Source organism: Pagrus pagrus (assembly GCF_965226575.1).
Source record: "Pagrus pagrus genome assembly, chromosome: 11".
Taxonomy (NCBI): domain Eukaryota; kingdom Metazoa; phylum Chordata; class Actinopteri; order Spariformes; family Sparidae; genus Pagrus; species Pagrus pagrus.
Window position 1 is genome coordinate 25,222,270 of NC_140195.1, and position 22,197 is coordinate 25,244,466.

Here is a 22,197-nt window from a genome sequence, read left to right on the forward strand (position 1 = left end):
TCTATAAAAAGGCCTAAAAATACATACAGCAGTTGGTGTAAGTGATGATGAACGAGATTCACAGTCCTGCTTCTCTGCAAAATTGCATTGCAGCATTCTCTCAACTGAAGTAGATGGGCACTTGTTTTTAAACAGGGAAAGAAATCAACAGAGAAAAACATTGAATGGCTCCAAAAGGCCCATCCGGCAAAATTCAGGTCTCTGGTATCCCACAGATCCCGAATTGATTTGAAGTTATTTACACCCTTTTGAAGCTGAGCTCTTCACTGAAGCTGCTAAGCTAAAAGCATTAGCGCACAACCGTCTGAAGTGGGTGCACAAGCTTGAGCGCACGTTGAGGGTGTAAATAACGCCTTTTCAAATCTATTTGGGATCTCGGGGCCTCCGCTGACTTGGATTACGCTGGATGAGCTGTATAGAGTCATTTTATATTTCCTTTTTAGGCATTAGATGAAGTCTCCATCTACTTCAGTTGTTTAAGAGAACGCTGCAACACTGTTTTGCTGTGAAGCTCCAGAAATATTTTGCGGACTATAAAACTTCTTTTGACTTTCCATTAGCATGATGGTGAGTTGATGACTGAATTTTCCTTTTTGGGGTGAACTTTTCCTTTAACAACCAGTATGAACGGCAAGAATAATTACGGGCACTTGTATCCTTCCTATCCAATCTTGTTTTCCTGGAACAGAAATGATCATAATCATCGGTGCAGACCCTGTCAGACACCATATTGACAAACTATAAAACACAATGCTTCAAGTGCTATTATATTAATGCAAGATTACTGTACAACCAAGTTTCAAGACATTTGCATTATAAATGTCATAGACTTACATTGAATACTGTCCTTGGGAACCCATTTAATTATAAAGTATGTTGGACACATGCCTTAATACAAAAATACTGTACACTGGTTCTCAACATTGTGCAAAATGTAAAAAAAATATTTACAAGTCCAGTTTACAAGGAGAAAGTAAAGGACAGGAGTAAACACAGACAAAATGTAAATACTCTTTTTGATTGATGAGGTTTAACCTGGAGTCTAAACACACTGAAATGTTCTGATCAGAGTTAACAAACCTCTACTTAATCTGAAATTCAAAGAAATAGACAGTAAACAAAAGGTTTTTACAGTTTGTGCTGAAGGGAATGCAACATGGATAACTGTACTATACATTAGGATTCATAAACATGCTTCAGGTTGGAACCATACACATTATGTTCTGTAAATTATTCAAGAAGATTGAAATGTAGCATCAAGGTTGCATTTACCACGGTACTAGAGCTGAATCTTATTGCGAAAAATTCTCTTTGTTTCATAATCAAAGAGAAAGTGGTTCCAACCACACATGTTCAGGTTGATAACTGAGGTTACGTAGCTGGAATGTTTTTTGTGCCTCACCTTCAAGGCTTCATAAAACAACAATAGAACAGAAATATAACAACTGTTTCCAGTTTTCGTCCAATAAGAAGTGCACTGCTCTCAGATATGCATACATACTGCAGCTATGAGATGAGCCTGGTCCTCTCATATCCAAACTCTTCACCGTCCCATTCACATCAACACTCTCATCCACATTCATTTCCTCGGATGGTCCAACAGCAGCAAGTGTTTTCAACCACAAAGTCTTTCATTTTAAAGTCTTGGTCTCTTTTCACTTAATTTGTAGGAGCTTCATCTTGCTTCCTAAAAAAAAAAGATAAAAAAGGGAAAAACTATTAGCTGTAGAAAAGGAACCTTTGAAAGTGAACATTGGACGACAGAGTAACTCTTACCCAGTCCTTTAAGAAACTTGTTCACACCACTCGGCTCCGGCTCAGGATATGAATCCATATACTCGGCCACTCGGACCTCAAACAGACCTGGGAGAAAGTTGGAAATGTTGAATTATCGTGACAGAATATGTACGGCGTAAAATCTTCAACTGAGCAAAGTTTTCATTGTCTTCATATGCAACATGGTTCATTTTTCTGGTATTTTAATGCACAGACAATTATCTTATTCCTGTTTTTCAAATGCTCTGCTTTTTAGGTCAGTGCGTGCTGTGACTCATTTAACTCAGGTCATATGTCTGGTGTAATATGATTGAATTACACAGTAGCATTTATCCATTTAACTGATTATCGTGTGGAAACATCCAGCTGTTTCATATTTAATTAGATATTTGATATGTTCTTCACAAACATCAAAGATGCATCCACGCTACTCTTCAAACTTCCAGCAATGATTTCACTCGCACGCTCGCTGTAAATCTGGTTGGACACATCTATCAATCGAAACCAGAAATGATTCACATTTAAGAAGCTGGAATCAGAATTTTTTTTTTTTTTCCTTAAAAAATTACTTATTGATTATCAAAGTAGTTGCCGATTAATTTCACATTTGACAACTAATGGATTAATCGCTGCAGCTCTTGTTCCTATTAGATGATGTAATTAGTGGTTACACAAAGTCATGAAAAACAAACATCGTCACCATCACCTCTTCCTCCTCCCTTGCGCAGCTCTTTGTCCTGAATGAAGCCGGCAAACATCTGAGTGTCCATGAACAGCTGCAGGAACTGGCGGACTCCGCGGGAGGGGTGAGACTTGCGGAAGCTGTCGCGCTGGAGCTCCCTGCTCCCGTTGGACGACTCAATCATGTGGAGAGGATAGTGGCCCACCATCTCCACGAAGAACCGCACGAAACCCTCCGACACCAGAGAGCTCAGGTCAGCCTGCTGACCTGGACAAGTCAAGATTTGGATGAAGACTAACTGGTCAATAAAAACAGGTGTAATCTACTGTGGATTTACTATAACAGATATATTTGCTTTCAAATGTTAAAGGCTTTAGCTTAGATAACTGACATAACATTGAATTGTATTTATTGACTGATGTACTACACGGAACAAACAAAAACTTTGCAGCCGCATCAGTAGCGCAACAATCTTGCTATTTCCCTATAAACTAGAAGAAAAGAGAACTTGAGCTAGTGATGATATAACAACTCTAACGGCTTTATAATCAGCAACATAAGATGCTGAAATACCTGACTGCCTTGTTTGACACATGTGGTGTCTGTTATACCAACCTTCACATCTGTCTCCATTCTCCTGCCTCAGAATATCTTCCCTCTCCTCCAGGATCTGCTGCAGAGCCGCCTGCAGTTTACTGGGCAGGATGCAGTCTTCATCGCCCAGCTGTCGCACATCACAGGAAAGGTCAAAAGCGGTCACATGATGCCATTCACAACATATATCTAAACTATCTAGCACGGTGTCACTAGAGGCAGTCTGTAAGCCCGACTATAGAGCCAGAAGAACAGAGAAAATGCGTCACCTGTCTGAAAAGCATACCAACAGACTACAGCATGTATGTCAAAGGTTCTTCAGCCCTTGATTCAAAGCTTTAGGATACATGCTGAGAAGGGAAGCTACAATACTGAAATGAAAGCCTTGTATAACTGACAGCTTACGTTGAAGTGGCAAGTCAGCCACTCTTCACCACATTAGCCTGTAGTAAATAGGGAAAGAGACTGTGCCTGAAGATTAAGCTCACTAAATGAAATGTCAAATTAAGACAAACAATAAAAAAAACAAAAACAGGTCTATATTGAATTGAATAGACTGAGTGATTACTCATGGGTGTAACAAAACATCTCTGTCACCCTCAAAACATTCCGCATGCAAGCGAGGGACAAGTGTAGGCAAAGCCATCCTTCCCAATGAGACCACACCTATCATTCTCTCTACACACTGCTATGTGTACACACCTGAATGACAAACTTGTCTGCACACAGATCCACTATGAGCACCTGGGAAGACAGGGAGAGGGAAGAATGACAGTTACAGACGGCTAGATTTCACAACAAGAGAAATAAAGAGGAGAGGTAAGACTCCTCTGGGCGTTTCTCCACACACACACACACACACACACACACACACACACACACACACACACACACACACACTCTATATTCTACTGATTCTGGATTCATAACATGCAGTGATTATAGAGACAAAAGATATACAATGATTTCCAAACAGAATTGTGTCTGACCTCCTCGATGGGCAGCTCCAGCACCTGTGGCAGGCAGGGTGTCAGCACTCCGATGAGGAATGGGGTGGGGGAGCAGCTGATGTCCAGCATGCTGGCTGGTAGCACAGGCACGAAGGTATGCTGCCAGGTGAAGGGGTAGAGCAGCGCCAGCACTGCATGGCCACACCGAGACAACACACTGCAGTGAACAGGGAGTAGAGAGAAGACACAGTTCACATGACACAAGATTTCAATCATAGCTGCAGTCACATGATTAGAATTCTTTTCAAAGTGACTTGAAGAGCTTTCAGCAAACAGTACTTTCTCTCAAGATGCAGCTGATCTATGTTAATACTCAATGTGCAGTATTTACTACTAATATTTCCTGCCTTTACAGTCAGTTGCTTACATGCTGTGAAATACCTCCTCCACTTCCTCTTGATTGGACAATTTCCGGGACTAAATTCTTCTCATCTTTGAGAAACACTCTGCCAAGCTCAGCACTCTTTCCGAAGCACTCTCATCTTGTAACCCATCCCTATTATCTTCTGGATTTAAAAAGTGACGAGTCATTCATCATTTTTCTCAGGAACGTTGTGTGTCTTTGAGTTTCAAACTGCTCCTCAGCAAAAAGCCAACTCTAAATCCTGATTATTTTTAAGAACTTTAAACCAATTTCTCATCTACATTTCCTCCACAAGCTCCTTGAACATTTAATATCCAATCAGCTGCTGGATAATTGTATTTCTAATAACCTTTTTAGTTGGGTTTTAAACCGCTTTGTAACACAGAAACTGCCTTGTCATGCTGCTGACTCCATCCCAAACTTTTAATTCTCAATCTAAGGACAGCATTTGACATTAGTGATCATATTTTACTTGATCACCTTATAAATCATGCAGCTGGCACACACTCTCATGGCTTTAGACCCTACAAAAAACACAGTTCTTGCTTAATAATGTTTATCATGTTGTACATCTGAATACTGTTAAGTTGATATTAGCTTGTTATCAGTATCAGCCAGTAATTTTTGGATATATGGCAGTTATTTTACATAATTCAAGTTTGATATATATTTTTTGGGTATATAATTTTTTATTTAGTCTTTATGATCATCTAATTTAGTGTAAGATTACTGCTGAACATGTGTGTTATCTGTTATTTACAGTTGCTTTAAAATGTATTATTCAAATGTGAAATGTCCTGATAAATAATAAACAAAAATTGTGTTTCGGAGTTACTGCTGTGGTCCTGCAGAGCCAACTGAGACACTGTAAATGATATTGAGCTGTACAAATAAACCTGACAAGACTCGCCACTGGGACCCTGCCATAACGTAGCATTGAGGCCAAGGTACACACAGATAGATGACACTGGCCTCGGGCCTGTGTGATGTAATCAACCACAGCTGGCAGACATCAAGAGGGAGTCGAATAGCTAGGATTACCCATCTCAATATTTTTGAATTGCTGCTGTATCAACTTTATACTGATGGATAAGTGGCCTTGAGGTGTTTTGTGTTCCCTCAGCAGTACCTGAGCTTGTCAGCGACAAAGATGACCCTCCTCTCAAGCAGAATGGAGGCAAACACCTGCAGGAGTTTCCCGACACTGAGACACTGCAGCAAACTGTCAAAGTCCACATGCTCCAGCCGGGAGTCATCTGGTCGACACAAAGTCAGTACCTGGAAAAGCAACAAGAGCACATGGAGTCAGGTTATGTGTAAATACAGTGTTAAAACTTGCTGTTTACACTCGTTCTTCCACAGCGATTGTTGATGAATATTCCTGGTAAAATAAAGGTTAAATACAGAAATAAAAAAAAAGACGGCAGACTGATGGAGGATTGAGTTAAGCCATTGTAGAAAGATAGGTTGGCTTTTGGGAGCCATCTAACAGCTGAAACGGTAGAAACTAGTGATTTTGCAGCAGTTCCTCTGAGAGTTACTTCACTATTTTTTAGTCTAAATGGTAATGACTGAACTGATCATTGTTGCCTGTTAGAGTATATTTAGCTGTCCCAACATGAACCCTTTAAAACTGAAATAGCTTCCCCTTTTGTTTACACTGATAACCTCCCATTCTGAGTCATTCCAAGCCTGCAGAAAGGAGTGGTTAGAGGAACAAAAACTACTAATTAACATTTCCTCTTCTGGTTTCAGGGTTACCTCATTCCCAGAGCCGGGGAGGAAGCTCTTCACAGTGACTGTGCGTCCAGGGGCTGGAAACGGGGCCTCCATCACGCTACGCATAAAAGGGTAAACCAGCGCTGGGGAAATTTCCCTGCGCCTCTCCACCTCCTCCAAAATCTGCAGCGACAGAGCCAGACGAATCATTGTGTGTCCTGAAGGAACTAGTGTTGATTAAACAATACAACAGAGGCAAGATGCAGCTCTGCCCGTAAATTATGTTTTCCTCCTGGCCACATTCATGCTTACTGTTTGTAAATTTCAACTGAAAAAAATGGGTGGGACACAGCTACATGCATACAATTTCTTTTTTGAAAAACACACCCAGGGATTGCTCAGGATTATCTTCTAGTGTAGCCTCATTCCATCCTAATGCATACAAGGAGTTTGAAGGGAGCAGCTTTGACACACTTCAAGGGGATTAACACTGAACTTTAGCAAATCCAGTTTCTTTCATCTCCCTACAAAGGCTCCTATCAGCAGAAACAACGGAGCAGACGCATTGTATAGCTGCCTTACCTTTGCAAACAGGTTGAAACAGCCCAGTTTGCTGACAATACAGTGCACCTCAGGAAGCCTCTTCCCCTTTCCACAGGGCTGAAAGACACATACACTCTCATGTCATGAATGTCAAATATGAACATTCAACAATATAGGGCTACAACATCAAGAGTATATGTATTGATTTGTAGAAGAAAAAATCGAATCAAGAGTCGAAAGTCTAAACTCCAGACATGTTTATGATAGCAACGGTGAGCTTATCTACCAACAAAACAAAACGTAAAACTCTCCTGGTTAGGTTTGATCGAACAGCCTACACTAAAGATATAATAAACTCAACAGAACAGAGTTAAAGAGTGCATAACAAGATAACCACAGCATGTTTACAATAATAAAGACAAACGAAAAAGAAAAAGGAAAGGGAGATATACCACATCATTTCAATGTAAAAAAAGGGTTTTAAAGAGATCTCACAGCAGCTCTCCTCGTGAGGCAAAGGAAAGGGGGAAATTATGAAATTCTTCTTGCGCTCTGTCATTGATTCGGACGTGGTTTATGGTCTGTGATTCACATGTACTGATTCACATCCCCTCAGAGATGTTGAGTAAGCACACGGCCTGCTCCCATGTCATCCTACACACACATAGACACACAAACACATAAAGCGCTCGAGTTAATGATTCACATCCACACTCACCAAGATTTTACGGCAGTAACAAAACCAGCGGCTGCCGTCCTCTCCAGTCAGGACGAAGGAGAAGGTCTCACTGTAAACACACAACAGTACACAGGAGACGATATTTACTTAATTTGACTTCTCACCGCCTATAAACAAGTAACCATAATTATAAAATGCCAATAATTGCTTGTATAGAAACTGAAAAAAAGAGCTGCTTAGGGAATTACTTCATTATAAAAACAAATCAATATAAACACTGCAGCTGATTAGAAGCAAGACTGTTTAGTCTACAGAGATTTAAATGCAGAGCAGAAACTATGTAAATAGACAGGTACGTATGTCTTCTGTTTATTTGTACTACCAAAGATAAGTGTTTCACAGACAGGCAGGCAGTGGAAGTTGTAACCCACATTACAACACTGAACCATACCCGTTGCCCCTTAGCATTCAGAGATTTAATTAGATTAGTTGAAACTTTAATTATCAAGCAATTCATGGGTTACGGCTGAAGATATAAATAGGAAAGGGGGAAATGGGGAAATTAAACAGAACTGATAATTAGGGTGCTAGAAAAGTAGATAATATAATATTAATACTGAAAATGCAAGAAGCAGACAATATTTGTTAGAACAAATGAAAGGTGAGTATAATGAAAACAAAAGAAAAAACACACAGAGGACATTAATGGAAGAGGAATAAAGAACGCAGTGTCATGTTTCCATTATGTAATTTTCATGGCCTGTGGGATGCAGTTACATCTGTATACATCGAGCATGCAATTAGAATATTACTGCAGTGCGTGTGCTGACCTTGGCATGTGTGCAGAGGGCTTCCAGTCCTCTGAGTCCGGGAAGCAGAACTTGGGAATGACTTTCAGCTGATCCTCAGCCTCTCTGGAGAGCCGGGAGGACTTCTCAAACTGAAACAGAGAGACTCTAGTTACAGCAGCGGTTCTTCAAATGACTTTTGTGAAGTGGTTCCAGAGGGACCCAGGTGAAATCAGTGATCATTTAATTGCATTATAATCTAATTCAATTGAAGAAATCTTCAGTATAGTAAATCAAGAATGACTTGTGTGAGCTTTACAGTATTTTTACATAACCACTTGTTCTAAATTACATAAAGGTGCCTGAGGCAAAACCTAAATGCCAAAGTTTTAACATGACAATATTTTAAAACCTCTAAAATATGAATAAAAACTCATATGAAACGACAAAAAGCAACAACTTGCGTACATGAAACCCTTATGTAAACCATGGAAATTCCCCTTCAATGGATTCCTCATCTTGTCAGATAAGAATCATCTTCCTTGAATTTTGCCAAACAAGATTATATTTTGGACAGGAAATTATCCTGATCGCTATTCAGTTAAAGCACTATGACGAAAGCACAATAATGTTCTTTGACTAGAAGAAGGGTGGGTTCATGTTAAAGGCTCCTTCTCACCATTTTTGGGAACTGCTGGGTGATTTCAGGGGAGTAGATGTTTCCTGGGGAGCCTTTTCTCAGCGACACCACCACGAAGATCTGGAAAAGCTGCTGCTGCTGGTGCTGGATCAGGTCTCTCTCCAGGGTGCGGTAGCCTGGCCGCCGTTTCAGTGTAGACTGGATGTAAACTGATCTTCTGGAGCCTGCTGGACACCATACAGTGAGACTATATGATAATGCTTGTTTTGGGACGTATCCCACCCAGCGAACTGGAGCAATATGAGACATTTTTTAAATATCAATATACAGTTTATTTGTGAAGTTAACTGGTTATACAGTATCCAAAACAATGGTCATGAATAACTTAGAATCTGTATCTCAAGGCAGTGGTATTATCGGAGTTCTCAAAGTTATAGTTTGAACAACATTTCTAATTAGCCTGAGATGATGTTTCTTGGATGTGCCTTTGTTTTAAATTTGTATTTAACTTTTTTGAGGAGGCTCAAGAGAACCACAGTTGCCAAGCCTGACTTTTAGGGATGACATCATTGGTCCAGACTGATCTATCTTGTAAAAAACTGTATTACAGCGATTTCTATAAAATCTGGTACACACATTGATGTTCCCCAGATGATGAAATGTAACACTTCATCAGGTTTCATACAGCCCAACACTTCTACTGCTAAAAGTAATAACATTTCAATCAGCCTCAGCTGTACTTGGTGTTCAGTGATAATTAGCAAATGTTAGCACGCTAACACGCTTAACTAAGATGGTGAACTTGGTACGTATTTCCAAGTAAACATCAGCAGTAATCATTTTCACTGCATAAATTATAGCATGCTTACTTTAGAATTAAGCTCAAAGCAGCATGGTGCCCAAGTACAGCCTCACCAAGCTGCTAGCATGGCTGCAGACTCTTATTCTATTCTTGTATTGTACACCAAAATTACTGTGTATATGTAGTTTGAGTTTGCCTTTCTGTTTTGTTTTTCTTCTTGTTCGTCATCATGAATGCGCCGGAAAAGCAGGGGACAGTAGAAAGCAGCAGATCATATCCCTCATCAAATAACATCCAGAAGACATTAAACTTGTTTTAAAAAGTCTTAACAAAATTCTGAATAAGACACAATGTATTGTCTGGAGCTGAGGAGTGAGACATCTTGCCTCTTACTCATCTCTGTTGAGAGTTGCACATGCACAGCACCGATCAGGCAGCTGACAGGCACGGAGGCCACTAACGTTGGTTACTTTTTAAATATCTTTTACTCGAGTCTCTCGTTCAAACTCACCGCTGACTGAACAATGTTCAAGTGCTGATTGAACAGAGACTGATTAAGAAGTGTTAACAGTCCAGCGGCATTAAGTTGAACACACGTCTTATCATTTTGCCTGAGAAGGGGCGGAAATATCGAGTTCACCCGGATGTTGTGTTTTCAATACAGCCTATTGGAGCAGGGACCAATAAATAGCTGTGACTATTGCAGAGTCAACTGATGCCATATTAAATGCCATATAAATTACACACATTTAAACTGAAGACAAAAGTCAGGTGTTAGCAGCTGTTAGGGGTCTTTTTTATCCCATGTGAAAGGGTTTCTTTAACCAATCATTTAGTCTTAAAAATGTAGAAGATTGTGAAGAAACCTGTTTTTTGAAAAACTATACCAGAAAGCACTTCAAGGCATTTTTGATAAATTGCTTCAACAATCAATACAATTTTCAGTTGACCAACTGTTTCAGCACTAGCCTTGATGTCTCCATCATCTACAATCAGGCGCATTATGGTCCAAATATGGTTGAAAGTCACTTGATCGAACAAAAATATGTCACATGGCTGGCATTAACAGGCACTGAAGAGCGATAATAACTTCCCTGGAGCTAATTAATTCTTCAGGGATGCTATGAAGTTTTTATTATTTCATGCAGCCCTATGTTTATACTTGGAACTTTGACTGATAAAACAAGGATTTCTCACTCCTTACAAGAATATGTACTTCAACACTTCAACCTGAAAAACAGACTTAACATAAAGGGACATTACAGACATATTAACTCTATGGTGATACCTTTGGTGTTGTCCTCTGGGTCGCTCTCTGTCCCGCTGGTCTCCTCTGTTGATATGAATCAGAGAAACGGGAGATTAGGGGGAAGCAGAGGAATGGAAAAGACTTGAGGAGCCATAATCAGATGCAGACAGTCAGCCTTTGTTTCATAATCAGCAGCTTCGCTTACTGCAGCTGGCCTTGTGTGTACCATCAAAAGCTGGGTATTTCCACCAAGAGGCTCAACTTAATCTTATTGAAGCGTTGATGTGGGTGACATTTGGGCATCTGTGACAGTCTACAGTATATGTGTGTGTGTGTGTGTGTGTGTGTGTGTGTGTGTGTGTGTGTGTGTATTACCTCGAACTGAGACTCCCTGGTTCTTTACTCTCTTTCTCCCTCGCTTGTCGTCAAAGATAGTCTCAATCTTGTTGACGTACTGCGCAGCAGAACACACACAGGTACTTGTCAGCCCCATAATTTCACAGCCATTATAGAATCATGATTACAGGGAATCATGATATAACAACCACTAAGTACATAATTATATTATAGATTTTCAGCTTTATTCTAACCTTACATTCCTGCATTCTTCTGTTTAAGTCCTGAAGAAACACAGTTGAATATTTGATAGTGGACTCAAGTCAACGGAGGCATTAATACACCAGAGATGGGCTCAACACAGAAACAAGCACATACAGGAAGCAGAAACTTATCTTTAAGAGGACACACTAAGCACTACCAGCTGAAGAGGTGAACTTGTAGGAGAGTCTGAGGAAAGAAACTAAAATGCCAACTAAGATAATGGTACTGTTGTTAAGCAGTAAAATACATAATGAGATGTTATTATGTATTCGCCCATTTTCATGTTTTTTTTTACATCTTTGTCAAAGATTTGATCTAAAAGAGGTTAAGTACAGCTAGTTAACTGAATGTTATGTTTTATTATCACCATTTAAAATATCTACTATTTGTTGTTTGAAAGTTACATAATGGAAAATAGACTGATCAACAACAAGGCATTGTTAAAATACCAAAACTAAACTTGACTGGCATTTTGTCAAACCTGCCGGTAGACACAGTACTAGTGTCATGTGGGTTTTGAAGCTATAATCCTTTCAGATAAATCTCTATATCACTGTACCTTATCGTCAAAGTTCCTCCCCAATGTCCCCTCTCCTTCCAAGGCCATGAGTTTTATGTTCAAATGAACGTGTTCTGTCTAAATTCTCATGAAGCATTCATACATGTTGCTCTACCACTATCTGTTACTGTCACCGTCCTCTCCTTCCTGCTCAACAAGTCACCGCCCCTATCTTTTCTTTCCAACGTGACATATGATTCATCAGTCAACAGAGTACATACCACTTTGTTCGTCTACCAGATGGCAATATAAAAAAACACACCTCAGTCAGTGTGAAAATTAATGAGAGGATCCATTTACTATTTACCTGAGGCGTCCTCTGTATTTTTTGAGTGCTTGCACGTCGGGGTGTAGCTGGTTTGGAAGAATTTGCAACAGTTGAGGATTTTGATGCTGTTACCGTTTGGGACCTCTTCCTCTCCACTTTGCCAGCATGGCCTTGCAACATTTGGGGTTTAGGCGGCAGCTGGAAGACAAGAAGTGTGGAGTTATCACTTGGTTTGAGATAGTTACATAGTATCACACTACAATACTGCCTTCTTAATCCCTTAGAATCCCAGGTTAGGCAGGGATCATATAAGACAGCTGTACACAACTGATGAACAATACTTGTCGACTGTGAAAAGGAGACAAATCTTCCATTACCTTTGGGGCGTGAGGCCTCCCAATAGGGAGGCACATGGGAGATAGCTTGACATCCTCATATGGATTATCTCTAGTCACTTCACCTGGGGGAAGACAGAGTGATGGGACAGATAAGACTACCAAACCGAATGCTGGCATCCAAGGAGATACTACAGGAAGCTGGAACATTTCCATATTATTTATATCTGATTTTCCTGAGTTTTGATGATGTTTCTTAAAACATTCATAATTTAAATTCTGCCACGAAGAGTTTCTCAATCAAAACAATGAAAACAAAAGATTTAGTTTGATAATGTTGTGATGCAGCATGGAATCATGGGATTGTTGTCTTTATTGTTAAGCAACCACATTTGCTACTGAAAATCTATCTGATGTGACTCAGGCAGAAATGGTTCCTGGACGAGGTAACGTTTTATTCATGTTACATTTAGCTGCGTTTGGCAACTTCCTTCTTTAGTCTCTGGCGCATTGTCTTATGTTTCTCTGGAAGTTATAGGAACAGGTGACCAAATGAAACAGACCATAACCCTGACTAAAGTTATCGATTTCTCTGGGTTTGAACAGTGTTAAAAAAATGTTTAAATTGGAAATGTGACATATCTTTAAAGCAACTCCACCAATTTCCACATTAAACTGTGTTCACAAAAGGCTTTATACTACTTTTTCCACATATGCAGTAGTGCTCCACAAGACTTCAATGTCTTGGGAAATTGGTTAAACTTGAAGTGACATGAAGTTGTAAACCGAGTAGTTGCATAAGTACTAATAATTTCGATTGCCACTTTAATGAATATGGACAGATAGGGCCGCAACTAACTTCCGATGCCTGCTACATATCATTTCGCCATCTTGAATATAACTCTCAACATGTCACAATATTCCAGAAACTGTAAGGCCTGTGGAAAACCAGGAGTGTGAAACATCAAGCCCCTTTTGTAGGCATCAATTATTTATTTTTTTAAGTATCACATACATTCAACCAATGACAGGCACCCAACAGACTTTGTCCAGTCTTTGTCTCTATTTAACACAGTTAAGTGATTGAAAATACATGACAGCCAGACAGTCAATGTATATGCCACAGGGAGTCCAACTTACAAACGATGTCCTCGTAAATATTGTCATCAGAGTAGGCATGGTAAAGGCCTGAATTCCTGCCCTCGCCTCCTAGACTGCCTTCTTTCACCGTCAGACGCGTCGCATCCTCGTACTCAAAGGACTTCCTGTGGCAGGGAGGAAAGGGAAGGCAAGACAGTGAAACACAGGGATCCTGGCTGCTGTCCTAACGATGGCCACCATACAATTGTTTACTCTATTGTTCAGCCAGTGTCCCACCATGAAATTCCTTAGGTTGATATCAAACAGCAAGATTGAAAGTGTGATAAACTTTCATGACAGGGAATGATGGTTAAAAAGAGCAAAACAAGGAAAATGACTATGACAGGATTTGGTCAGAGACAGAAGTTGGCAATATGACAATGTCAGCTGACATAGTAACAGTTAAGTCAGTGTGCTACTTTCCTCCTCACAGAGCATTAAAAGGAAGATGCAGCTTCATTAAGTTGCTTGATTTTAGTTCCTTTTGAAATTCACTCAATCTATCTGGCTCAGTGTTGAAACAGAGACTGTTACATAATGATTCATGTTGCGTCAGTGTGATGCAATACCCCTTGGAGGTATTTCAAAACATATGAGAATGAATGACAGCTAATGGCTTTCTCTATAGTTCATAAACATGGAGTCCTGTAGAACTATGCTAACTGTGTGCAGACATGGCAGGGAGACTGTAGATGAGAGATAAGTTATTGTCATTAATCTAAGATTAAAAGACTTACTACAATTACAGGTTCTAAAAGGTCTGTTTTTACCTTATAAGGACATTTAATACAATATAACTTATATTAGCAACTGATAATAGTAAAAGAAGCGAGCTAAACAACAGCCACTGTTGTGGCAATTAGAGGATAATGGCAGACAAAGTTTCCTGTTAATTTCCCAGGATTTGCTTGTTGCATTGAAGGCATAATAATTAGAAGCAGTGTTGCCAGATTGGATATTTTTTCACTGGAATACATTTTTTGTGGGGAGGGATTTGTTATTTTGGCAGCTTGTGATGAATTAGGGCTAGTTTTTGTACCATTTGGGAAGTTTCCCAAAGTTAGGATATATTCCAATAAACTGGCCCCTCCTCTTGTCCAAGTAGTATGATTGAAATTGAAAGGGCAGTTCAATAGACTCAACACAATGACTGATAACTGATGTACAACAAAAACATAAAGGTCATTTCAGTTTATTACAGCTAGTTTTTTGTTTTTCTTTCCTTCAAATAATCATCGGGTCAAAGGTCTGTGATACTTGAAAGAGCTTTCATCTGTTCATTTAAGTGAAGACGAATTTTGAATTAGGGCAGCACGATATGGTAAAAAAAAAATCATATTGCCATTATTTTTGACAGATATTGCGACATGATATGATTTCTGGGATCATTATTTTCATATAACATTAATTTCACTGACATGTGTTAGCATCTGTAACACATAAACATGTTTTCCGATATCTGGAGAACAAGATTGGTATTCCAGGGCATCTCTGCAGCACTACAGTACTTTATAATGCTGTTTAGTCACACATTTTACCTTTATCAGAAAAATGTTTCTACAATTTGTATATTGCTCTCGGCCATATTGTGATTTTGTGCAGCCTTAAAAAGCAATGTTATCCAAAAGACTTAGTGGAGGTTATTTTTGTTATTGTAACCTTGGTTTTGGGTTTGCCTAATTATAACAATACAACTTTGGTTTTTTTATCTGTTTTCTTACCGCATTCATATTCACATTCATGAGACTCCTCCTGCTGAGGCACAAACTCTTGGACAGTGTTTGAATGATAATTTTAGACAACTCCAGGACATGACGCTTACAGACAACTACATTATTAGAAGTCATGTCAGCTAATAAGTCCTGAGCTGTTTTGCCCATGGGTTGCACAGTTATTTGTTGTCAGGTCTTGTTTTGCTTGGTCGTCAACGGATGAGACAGAGTAAGTGTGAGAGTGTGTGTGCGTGCATGCAGATGATGACCCTGGACCGCGTGGCTGCTGAGGAACTAGGCCACATCCAGACAATAGAGAACAATGCTGCCAGATATCATGTGACATCATACCTGGACCCAAGCCAGCAATCAGACTCGGTACCCTCCCCAAAACTGCCCTAAAAACGCTCTGAATAAACTGATACCCAATGAACACCTTGACATGTTTTCGAGTCCAAGGCTGACAGCGTTTTCTCACAATCCGAGTTTCCTTATTCTACAGCAGGAGCAGTTTCCTATAAAAACTGATTCATGAATATCAAGCAAAGCACTGAAATTTTCTCAATGTTAAAAGTTTTTACAGTAAGAGTTATTTGTACTCACCTGTTCTTTTTATGCCTTGAAAGCCCATTGGTCTTATCTACCGGGCACGGAGGAGGTGGGAAGTTAGGTGGGTGGGCTACTCTCCTGCTCCTCACGTTGGAGCGGTTGTTATGAGGGGATCCACTGTCCCATTGTATTGTGTGCCCCGCGCTGTTGTTGTTGGTCCCTCGATACTGGAATGTCCGCTGAGGTTTGGGAGGAGCCTGGGGGTCACCTGAAGAGTCCCTGCCTTTCTCCCAGAGCAGTCTGTCCCCCTCAAGCTTACGCCAGAAACCCCGTGAAGTGTAGAAGTTTCCGGCAGGCATGTTGTCTTCTTGGTCGTGAGTTGATGGAGGTAGAGGTTTAGAAACTACTTTTACATCCAAGATATGATCTGTTTTTTGGTCGCCATTGGCTGTGAAGATTTGTTCACCAGTAGAGTTAGCAGTGTTGGCCTCCACTTTAGGAGGCCTTAGTGCTTGTGCTGCAAGTGGTTTATTTCCTTGAGTTGTGGCTGAAAATTGCAAAGGTTCAGACTTCCTCCCAACCACATCATGTCCAGCTTGTGATGGGCCTTCCCGAAAATCTAAGCTCTTAGCTTTTGAGAGGCTGGCTTTTGCGTGAGGCCCCCCTCTGGATCCTCCATTGCCCAGGATATCTCCAGACAGACTTCGTGATACAGTCGGAGGGTGTGCTTTCAGCTCAGCATCCTGGCTGCTGCCCTGCTGACTGCGACCTTCCCACTGGGAGATCTTCTCCCGGATGTTAATGCCCTGCTCGCGCGAAGGGGGCCTCCCTGACTGGCGGCCCTGCCAAGCCACGGTGGCCCCTTTCTGCAGGCAATCAACCTCACCACCCCCTCGCTTGCCCTGCTCCAGCCTCAGAGCCAGCATGTTGAGAGGGGGCAAGTGCCGGTTCGACCTCAGTTCTCCATTGGTGAATGCATCAGGGATATCCTCACAATGACGGACAGCAAAAAACACGCAATCTGTTGTCTATTAATCCAGAAATGATAATTAAAAACAGGAGCGCCACAATGTTTATGGTTGTAGCTGTTTCCTTTATGTCTTTATACGTCTTCTTGTGCTAGCAGAGTGTCATTTCCCCCTTGTCTTCTTTTGTAAACAACCTAAAAGACAGACAAGACACGAAAATTACTCATCAATCACTGCACTTAAAAACAAGTCCAGACGGCATACTGTGAGGTCAAAGGGATACTGAGGCAACACAGGAAAACACAGTTACTTTTGAAACAGCACACATCTGTAGTAGTCTTGTAGGCAGACGGGACACAAAAAAGGTCAGGAAGGACAACCTCCTGTCAAGTTTGGTTTCCAAAAATAAATCCAGTGAGAATAAGGGAAGACACCGACAGGAACAAGGTTATCGCAGATTTCTGCTGTGGTGTGTCTGTGTCTTGAGCCGCCCCAGCCCTCCTCTAGCCCCAGGGGAATTCTCTGTAGCTGTTGTCCTAAACCACAGAGCTGGCCAAATAAGAAATACCAATGACAAAGCAAAGCATTAAATCTAATTTAGTTTTCTTTTCTAGCAAAGCTGTCTTTCAGTTGACTGGGAAGAATGCTCATTTTAGGTGATTTCAAAGAGCTTTAGAGGCAAGAAAACACATTAATCTCAAGGCATGCATAAAGAGCCAGTGATAATTAGGTGAATGATGGAAGACATTTTAACCACACCTACTTAAGCAGTGAAATAAAAGCCCCTGAAATGGTTGCGCTATTTATCAGGCGCAAGATATAAGCATGGGTAGACACGACTATAGACCCTAATTAACTGATAACTTGGATTAAAATGTGTATGGTGAAGTTATTATCTATGGACTTGCTCCCTCTCATCAAATGCTATCAAACAGAGACCTGATGTAAAGCTCTGCAGCGGCACCCACCCCAACTCTTATCCCCTGAGTCGACATCAATGCAGTCAGTGTACACTCTTGTACAGCAGCTCCTGGCTTGCTGGAACCAAACCATTTGGACACGTTGCACATTAGGACCGAGGCTGCGAGAATGTGGAGAAGAGGAGACATGGTAAAATTCCACTGCACAGCTCATGATCATAATAACTCTATGAGCTGCATTCCTGCAGAGCTGTACAAGAGAGAGGGGGGGGGAATAAATTTAACTAGAGACAGTCGGTCAGTCAGTCTTGCAAGTGACGCCTTTGTTCGATTTGACCTAAATCAAATCTATGCGCGCAGTGGAATGCTGCTCCATCACTGCCAGACCATGCAATGACAATGCGACTCCCAAACTGACCCACTTGCATTATTTGTCTGTGTGCGGTAAGTTGTACAGGAAGGCATGAGTTGCGTTTCCTGAGCTGCAGGAAGAAGGATCAGCAGACTGTCCATAATTATGGTGCAGAGAATTTTGCACCCAGTTGCAACCGCTGATTTGAGCTATGTTTAGATCATCTATACTCAAAGCCTGTGACAGCAATCAAACAGTCTTTGAAATGCAGTAAATCCAGAAATATACCAGCTGGTTACAGTAACATTTGCAAACATAAAAGCATCAGTTCCCCCTTTCCCATGGCATACAAGTTAAACTCAAACGTTCTTGCAAGTGAGGCAAACTGTATCAAGTGACAAAACCAGAGGGCGAGACAAAATGAACGTCACTGATGTGTATGAGGCTGTCAGCTTTGCAGGAAGGTATCCTTGTATTTTCTAGTGAAACTCACTGACTCACCTATTTAGAAACCAGACAGGGGACCCATGAAGCTGAAGTACCCTGTCATCACTTGGCAGCTAAATTAAACCTAATTGCACCTTCACAACCACCACAAAACGCCCTCCTCACGAAGTGCGGCATGACACAACATGTTGTAGGTGAGGTATTGTACGACTGTGGTTCACCGTCAACAGTGACAGTTACAGCTATAATAGAGGAAAAATGTAGGCTTGCTAAATGCCAGCATAAAAGGACACGCTGAGATGAAGTGCCTTAAAACGACTGATCCATCACCAGCCACCAGAGCAGCTTGCGTGGATACAGACATTCATTTTCACACTGCCAGTGAAAAAGAGCAATAGACCACTTTAACATAACAAGTTCTGTCATTTCATGTTATTGTTGTCAGTGGTTGTCAGTGGTTGTAGATAACACTGTGCTGAAACTGTCTCCAAATTCTTTCATAAACTCAGATAAAGACAACTTTTATATCAAGAAATGACATAAATACTGTAGAATTGTAATATTACTTAAGGGCTTTGGCACAAAATGAATGCAAATTATATCATTAGCGGTGTTCCTGCTATTTCATTATTAGTGTTACTGGGGCTGATTTGACTTTTCTCTATGAGGAATACAGAACTTTATAGTTATAGTCAGTTATTCATTAACTCAGCTGTTGATCCTACGTTTGGGACACCTGCAGAAGCTTCCCATGGAAGCTATCTTCTTTGCATTAAGGTCCTATGACCTGCTGCCAGCTGTGTGATCTGAATTAGTTGATTCCTGGTACTGCGGTTGAACGTGTCTAGATAATCAATGACTTGTGTAGTAAAATAGGGATGGATGCAGGAGGAGGGGGGGAAAACGTGCGTTAGGTCTTGCATAAGTAAGTTCCCTCGTTCCGTGACATGAAGCATTTTGCCAAACTCCCTTTATAAGTATAGAAATTTAAAATGTTCATCTTTATTTCAAAGCCGCACGTATACAGAAACCAAACTCAATCCAGTCCCCTGACTCATTAACAACTACTCTGTAATTCGGCCTAAACAAATGGGCGAAATAAGCTAAGTAATTTAGCTAACTGGGTTACACTGCTCGCTTGGCAGGTAAAAGTCGTGAATGGTGTGGTAAAGGGGCGATAACGTAACACGAATAACGTTGTCATTACCCCTGAAGTCTTATTGTACTAAAAAAACACCGTTCAAATTAATGGAGGCATGCCGAATTGAACAACAGGACTTGATACAGCAATAAGCTTAATACTGATATTAAAACATTACTATAAATATGTCTAGAATAAAGTCAGTTTTAACTCCCCAACAGAGTTAAGCGGTGACTGACTCACTCACTATATGGACAAAACCACAAGTTCATGGGGGAAAAAAATTAGTCGAGCTACCTCAGACAGTTTAACGGACAGCAACAGGGTAATGTTAAATTAGTGAATACAATACGTTATGCTGCCATGCTGGCGTTACGTTAACTCGTTTAACCTGCTAGGTTAGCCTCAACTTCACAGTAGAAGATAAAAACTGTGAGGTAACTTGACGTTAACTTAGTCATTGAAAGTTGTGTGGTAAGATATCAGAATAAGATAGCATATGAGCGACAGAGGAATAAATTACATGGCCCGTGACTTACCCCTCGTAGAAAGAGAACTCATGTTCTTTCCTCATTTTCCTTCCGATAAAATGAAAAACACAAATAAAATCCGAGTCCGCTTCTTCGCATCGTTCAATCTGGAGAGGTTCGCTAGCTAGTACTCTAAATAACGTTTGATTCAGCCTAACGTTGGAGTCCACAGACAGTTATCGGTAACTGTCATTAGTAATACTTAACGTTTAATAAGGATACAAATGTGTCCTCTGTAGTTAAAACTGCACACAACAACAAAGAGAGTGGTCACAGACAAGAGAAAAGTAAAGCAGAACACTCCTCGCCCTCCTTCTCGGGACAATTAATGTCAAGTGTAACGGAAAATATGTGACTTCCGGTTACAACTTCCAAAATAAAATTCTTAATCGGCCAGCTCAAAAATGTTCGGTGTTCTTTCTATTCACACACATCTCACAACATTTTTAAGTTTATCGTTGTTCTGGATTTTAAAGGCAAGTATATTTGCATTTAGAGCTGCAGATGGTTTCATTCTCGTTCAGTATTTTAAATATGATTATTCTATTTAGACAAATGGCCTGACAAGAGAAGGGAGAGGTAGAAGAAGAAAATGTGCAAATTCCGTTTGACTGCATCAGAAACAGCAGATTTAAAGGGCTTAAAGAACAAGTTCACCACAAAATGAAGTGCAGATAGAAAGGCGGGTCTTTTGTACTTGAAAAAACATTTCTGGAGTAGATGGGGATGAAAAAAATGGCCCTATACAGTTCATCTGACGTAATCCAAATCCAAAATTGATTTAAAGGACATTATTTATACCCTTGGCAGCAGTCAAGCTCTTGGACCCACTTCAGACGCTTTTAGCTTAGCAGTAGCTACAATGAAGATTTCAGCTTTAAATGGTGTAAATAATGTCTTTTCATGCTTCTGGAGACTTTGATAACAACTGACAAGCTGTTTTCTATGTTTTAAAACAAGTCTCCATCTACTTCAGCTGTTTAGGAGAACGCTGTTTTGGTGTGAATCTCCAGAAATGTTTTGTGGATGACGAACTTCATCTGACTTTCCATCGGCTTTGGGGTGAATAGATATTGACTGAATTTTCATTTTTGGGTGGACTTATCCTTTAATGCACAAATTGTGTTGCGGCTTGGTAATCAGTTGCTATAGACTTGTTTTTATGTCAAGGACCCCTAAACTGACAAAAAAGTCCCACGTTTACCTTCACACATACTTTGTCTATTAATTTACTAATGTCTACTTATGTCTGTAGCCTAAATTCCTATTTCATTGTTTGCCTATTTTTGCTTTGCAACTTAACTCCACTTATTTTGTAGGCACGTCGTTTGACTTCCGGTTCTACTCTGGCTGTTTCCGGAGAGCTTGACGCAGCTGTGACTGTGAGAAAGTTTTGGTTGAATCCTCCCGATCCAAGACGGATGACGTCATCACATCAACTCCTGCAGCTGTCAACGATGAATAAATACTGTTGTCTTCAAGTGTCCTGGGAAATATGGAAACTGTGTTATGAGCGGCACCTACGCTGCTCCACGAGCCAGTAAACATGACGTGGACTTTACTTTTGTTAATGATGTGACGTTTTGGTGCAGCAAAGTGATGGACAGCTTGAAAACTGTAGAGAAGACATTTTAATTGATGTGTTCATTCAGTTGCTTTAAAACAGTCCAATAAATGTCTATCTCCCACCAGATTAAATTAATCCATATAATTTTGAAACTGATTTATAGAATCTTCAGGGTGGATTACATCATAATCTAATAGGCTTTTTGTTTAATTATTTCACACAAACCGTGGGCCACAAAACTATGGCCTAAAGGGAGTATTCGT

At 40.4% G+C, this 22,197-nt stretch overlaps 1 protein-coding gene across 3 annotated transcripts; it reads right to left on the reverse strand.

Annotated features, from left to right (window-relative positions):
• Positions 1–840: 840 nt before the first annotated feature.
• dennd2c (DENN/MADD domain containing 2C) lies at positions 841–20,677 on the reverse strand. Of its 3 annotated transcripts, XM_084367550.1 has the most exons (20): positions 20,377–20,677; positions 17,946–18,058; positions 16,064–17,171; positions 13,749–13,873; positions 12,651–12,733; positions 12,313–12,471; positions 11,222–11,300; positions 10,886–10,930; positions 8,835–9,022; positions 8,198–8,307; positions 7,407–7,476; positions 6,728–6,805; positions 6,188–6,328; positions 5,556–5,704; positions 4,042–4,219; positions 3,755–3,796; positions 3,074–3,182; positions 2,483–2,725; positions 1,777–1,863; positions 841–1,687 (listed from the first exon to the last, which is right to left on the reverse strand). In XM_084367550.1, the coding sequence occupies exons 3-20, from the start codon at positions 16,933–16,935 to the stop codon at positions 1,656–1,658; spliced, it is 2,790 nt and encodes a 929-aa protein (XP_084223676.1). In that variant the 5' UTR covers positions 16,936–17,171; positions 17,946–18,058; positions 20,377–20,677; the 3' UTR covers positions 841–1,655. The 3 variants fall into 3 exon arrangements, with proteins under 3 accessions (XP_084223676.1, XP_084223677.1, XP_084223675.1); XM_084367551.1 differs by lacking the exon at positions 17,946–18,058 and having other exon boundaries at positions 8,835–9,019; XM_084367549.1 differs by lacking the exon at positions 17,946–18,058.
• Between the last annotated feature and the right edge of the window lie 1,520 nt (positions 20,678–22,197).

What these genes read in the sequence shown, in the direction of transcription:
- dennd2c (XM_084367549.1), bottom strand. Translation starts at nt 16,935, where the DNA reads ATGCTGGCTCTGAGGCTGGAGCAGGGCAAGCGAGGGGGTGGTGAGGTT. An exon ending in CCAGGGAGTCTCAGTTCGAG is followed by an intron (nt 10,931 to 11,221) that starts GTAATACACACA and finishes TCATATCAACAG; the next exon opens with AGGAGACCAGCGGGACAGAG. An exon ending in CCCTCTGCACACATGCCAAG is followed by an intron (nt 7,477 to 8,197) that starts GTCAGCACACGC and finishes GTGTGTTTACAG; the next exon opens with TGAGACCTTCTCCTTCGTCC.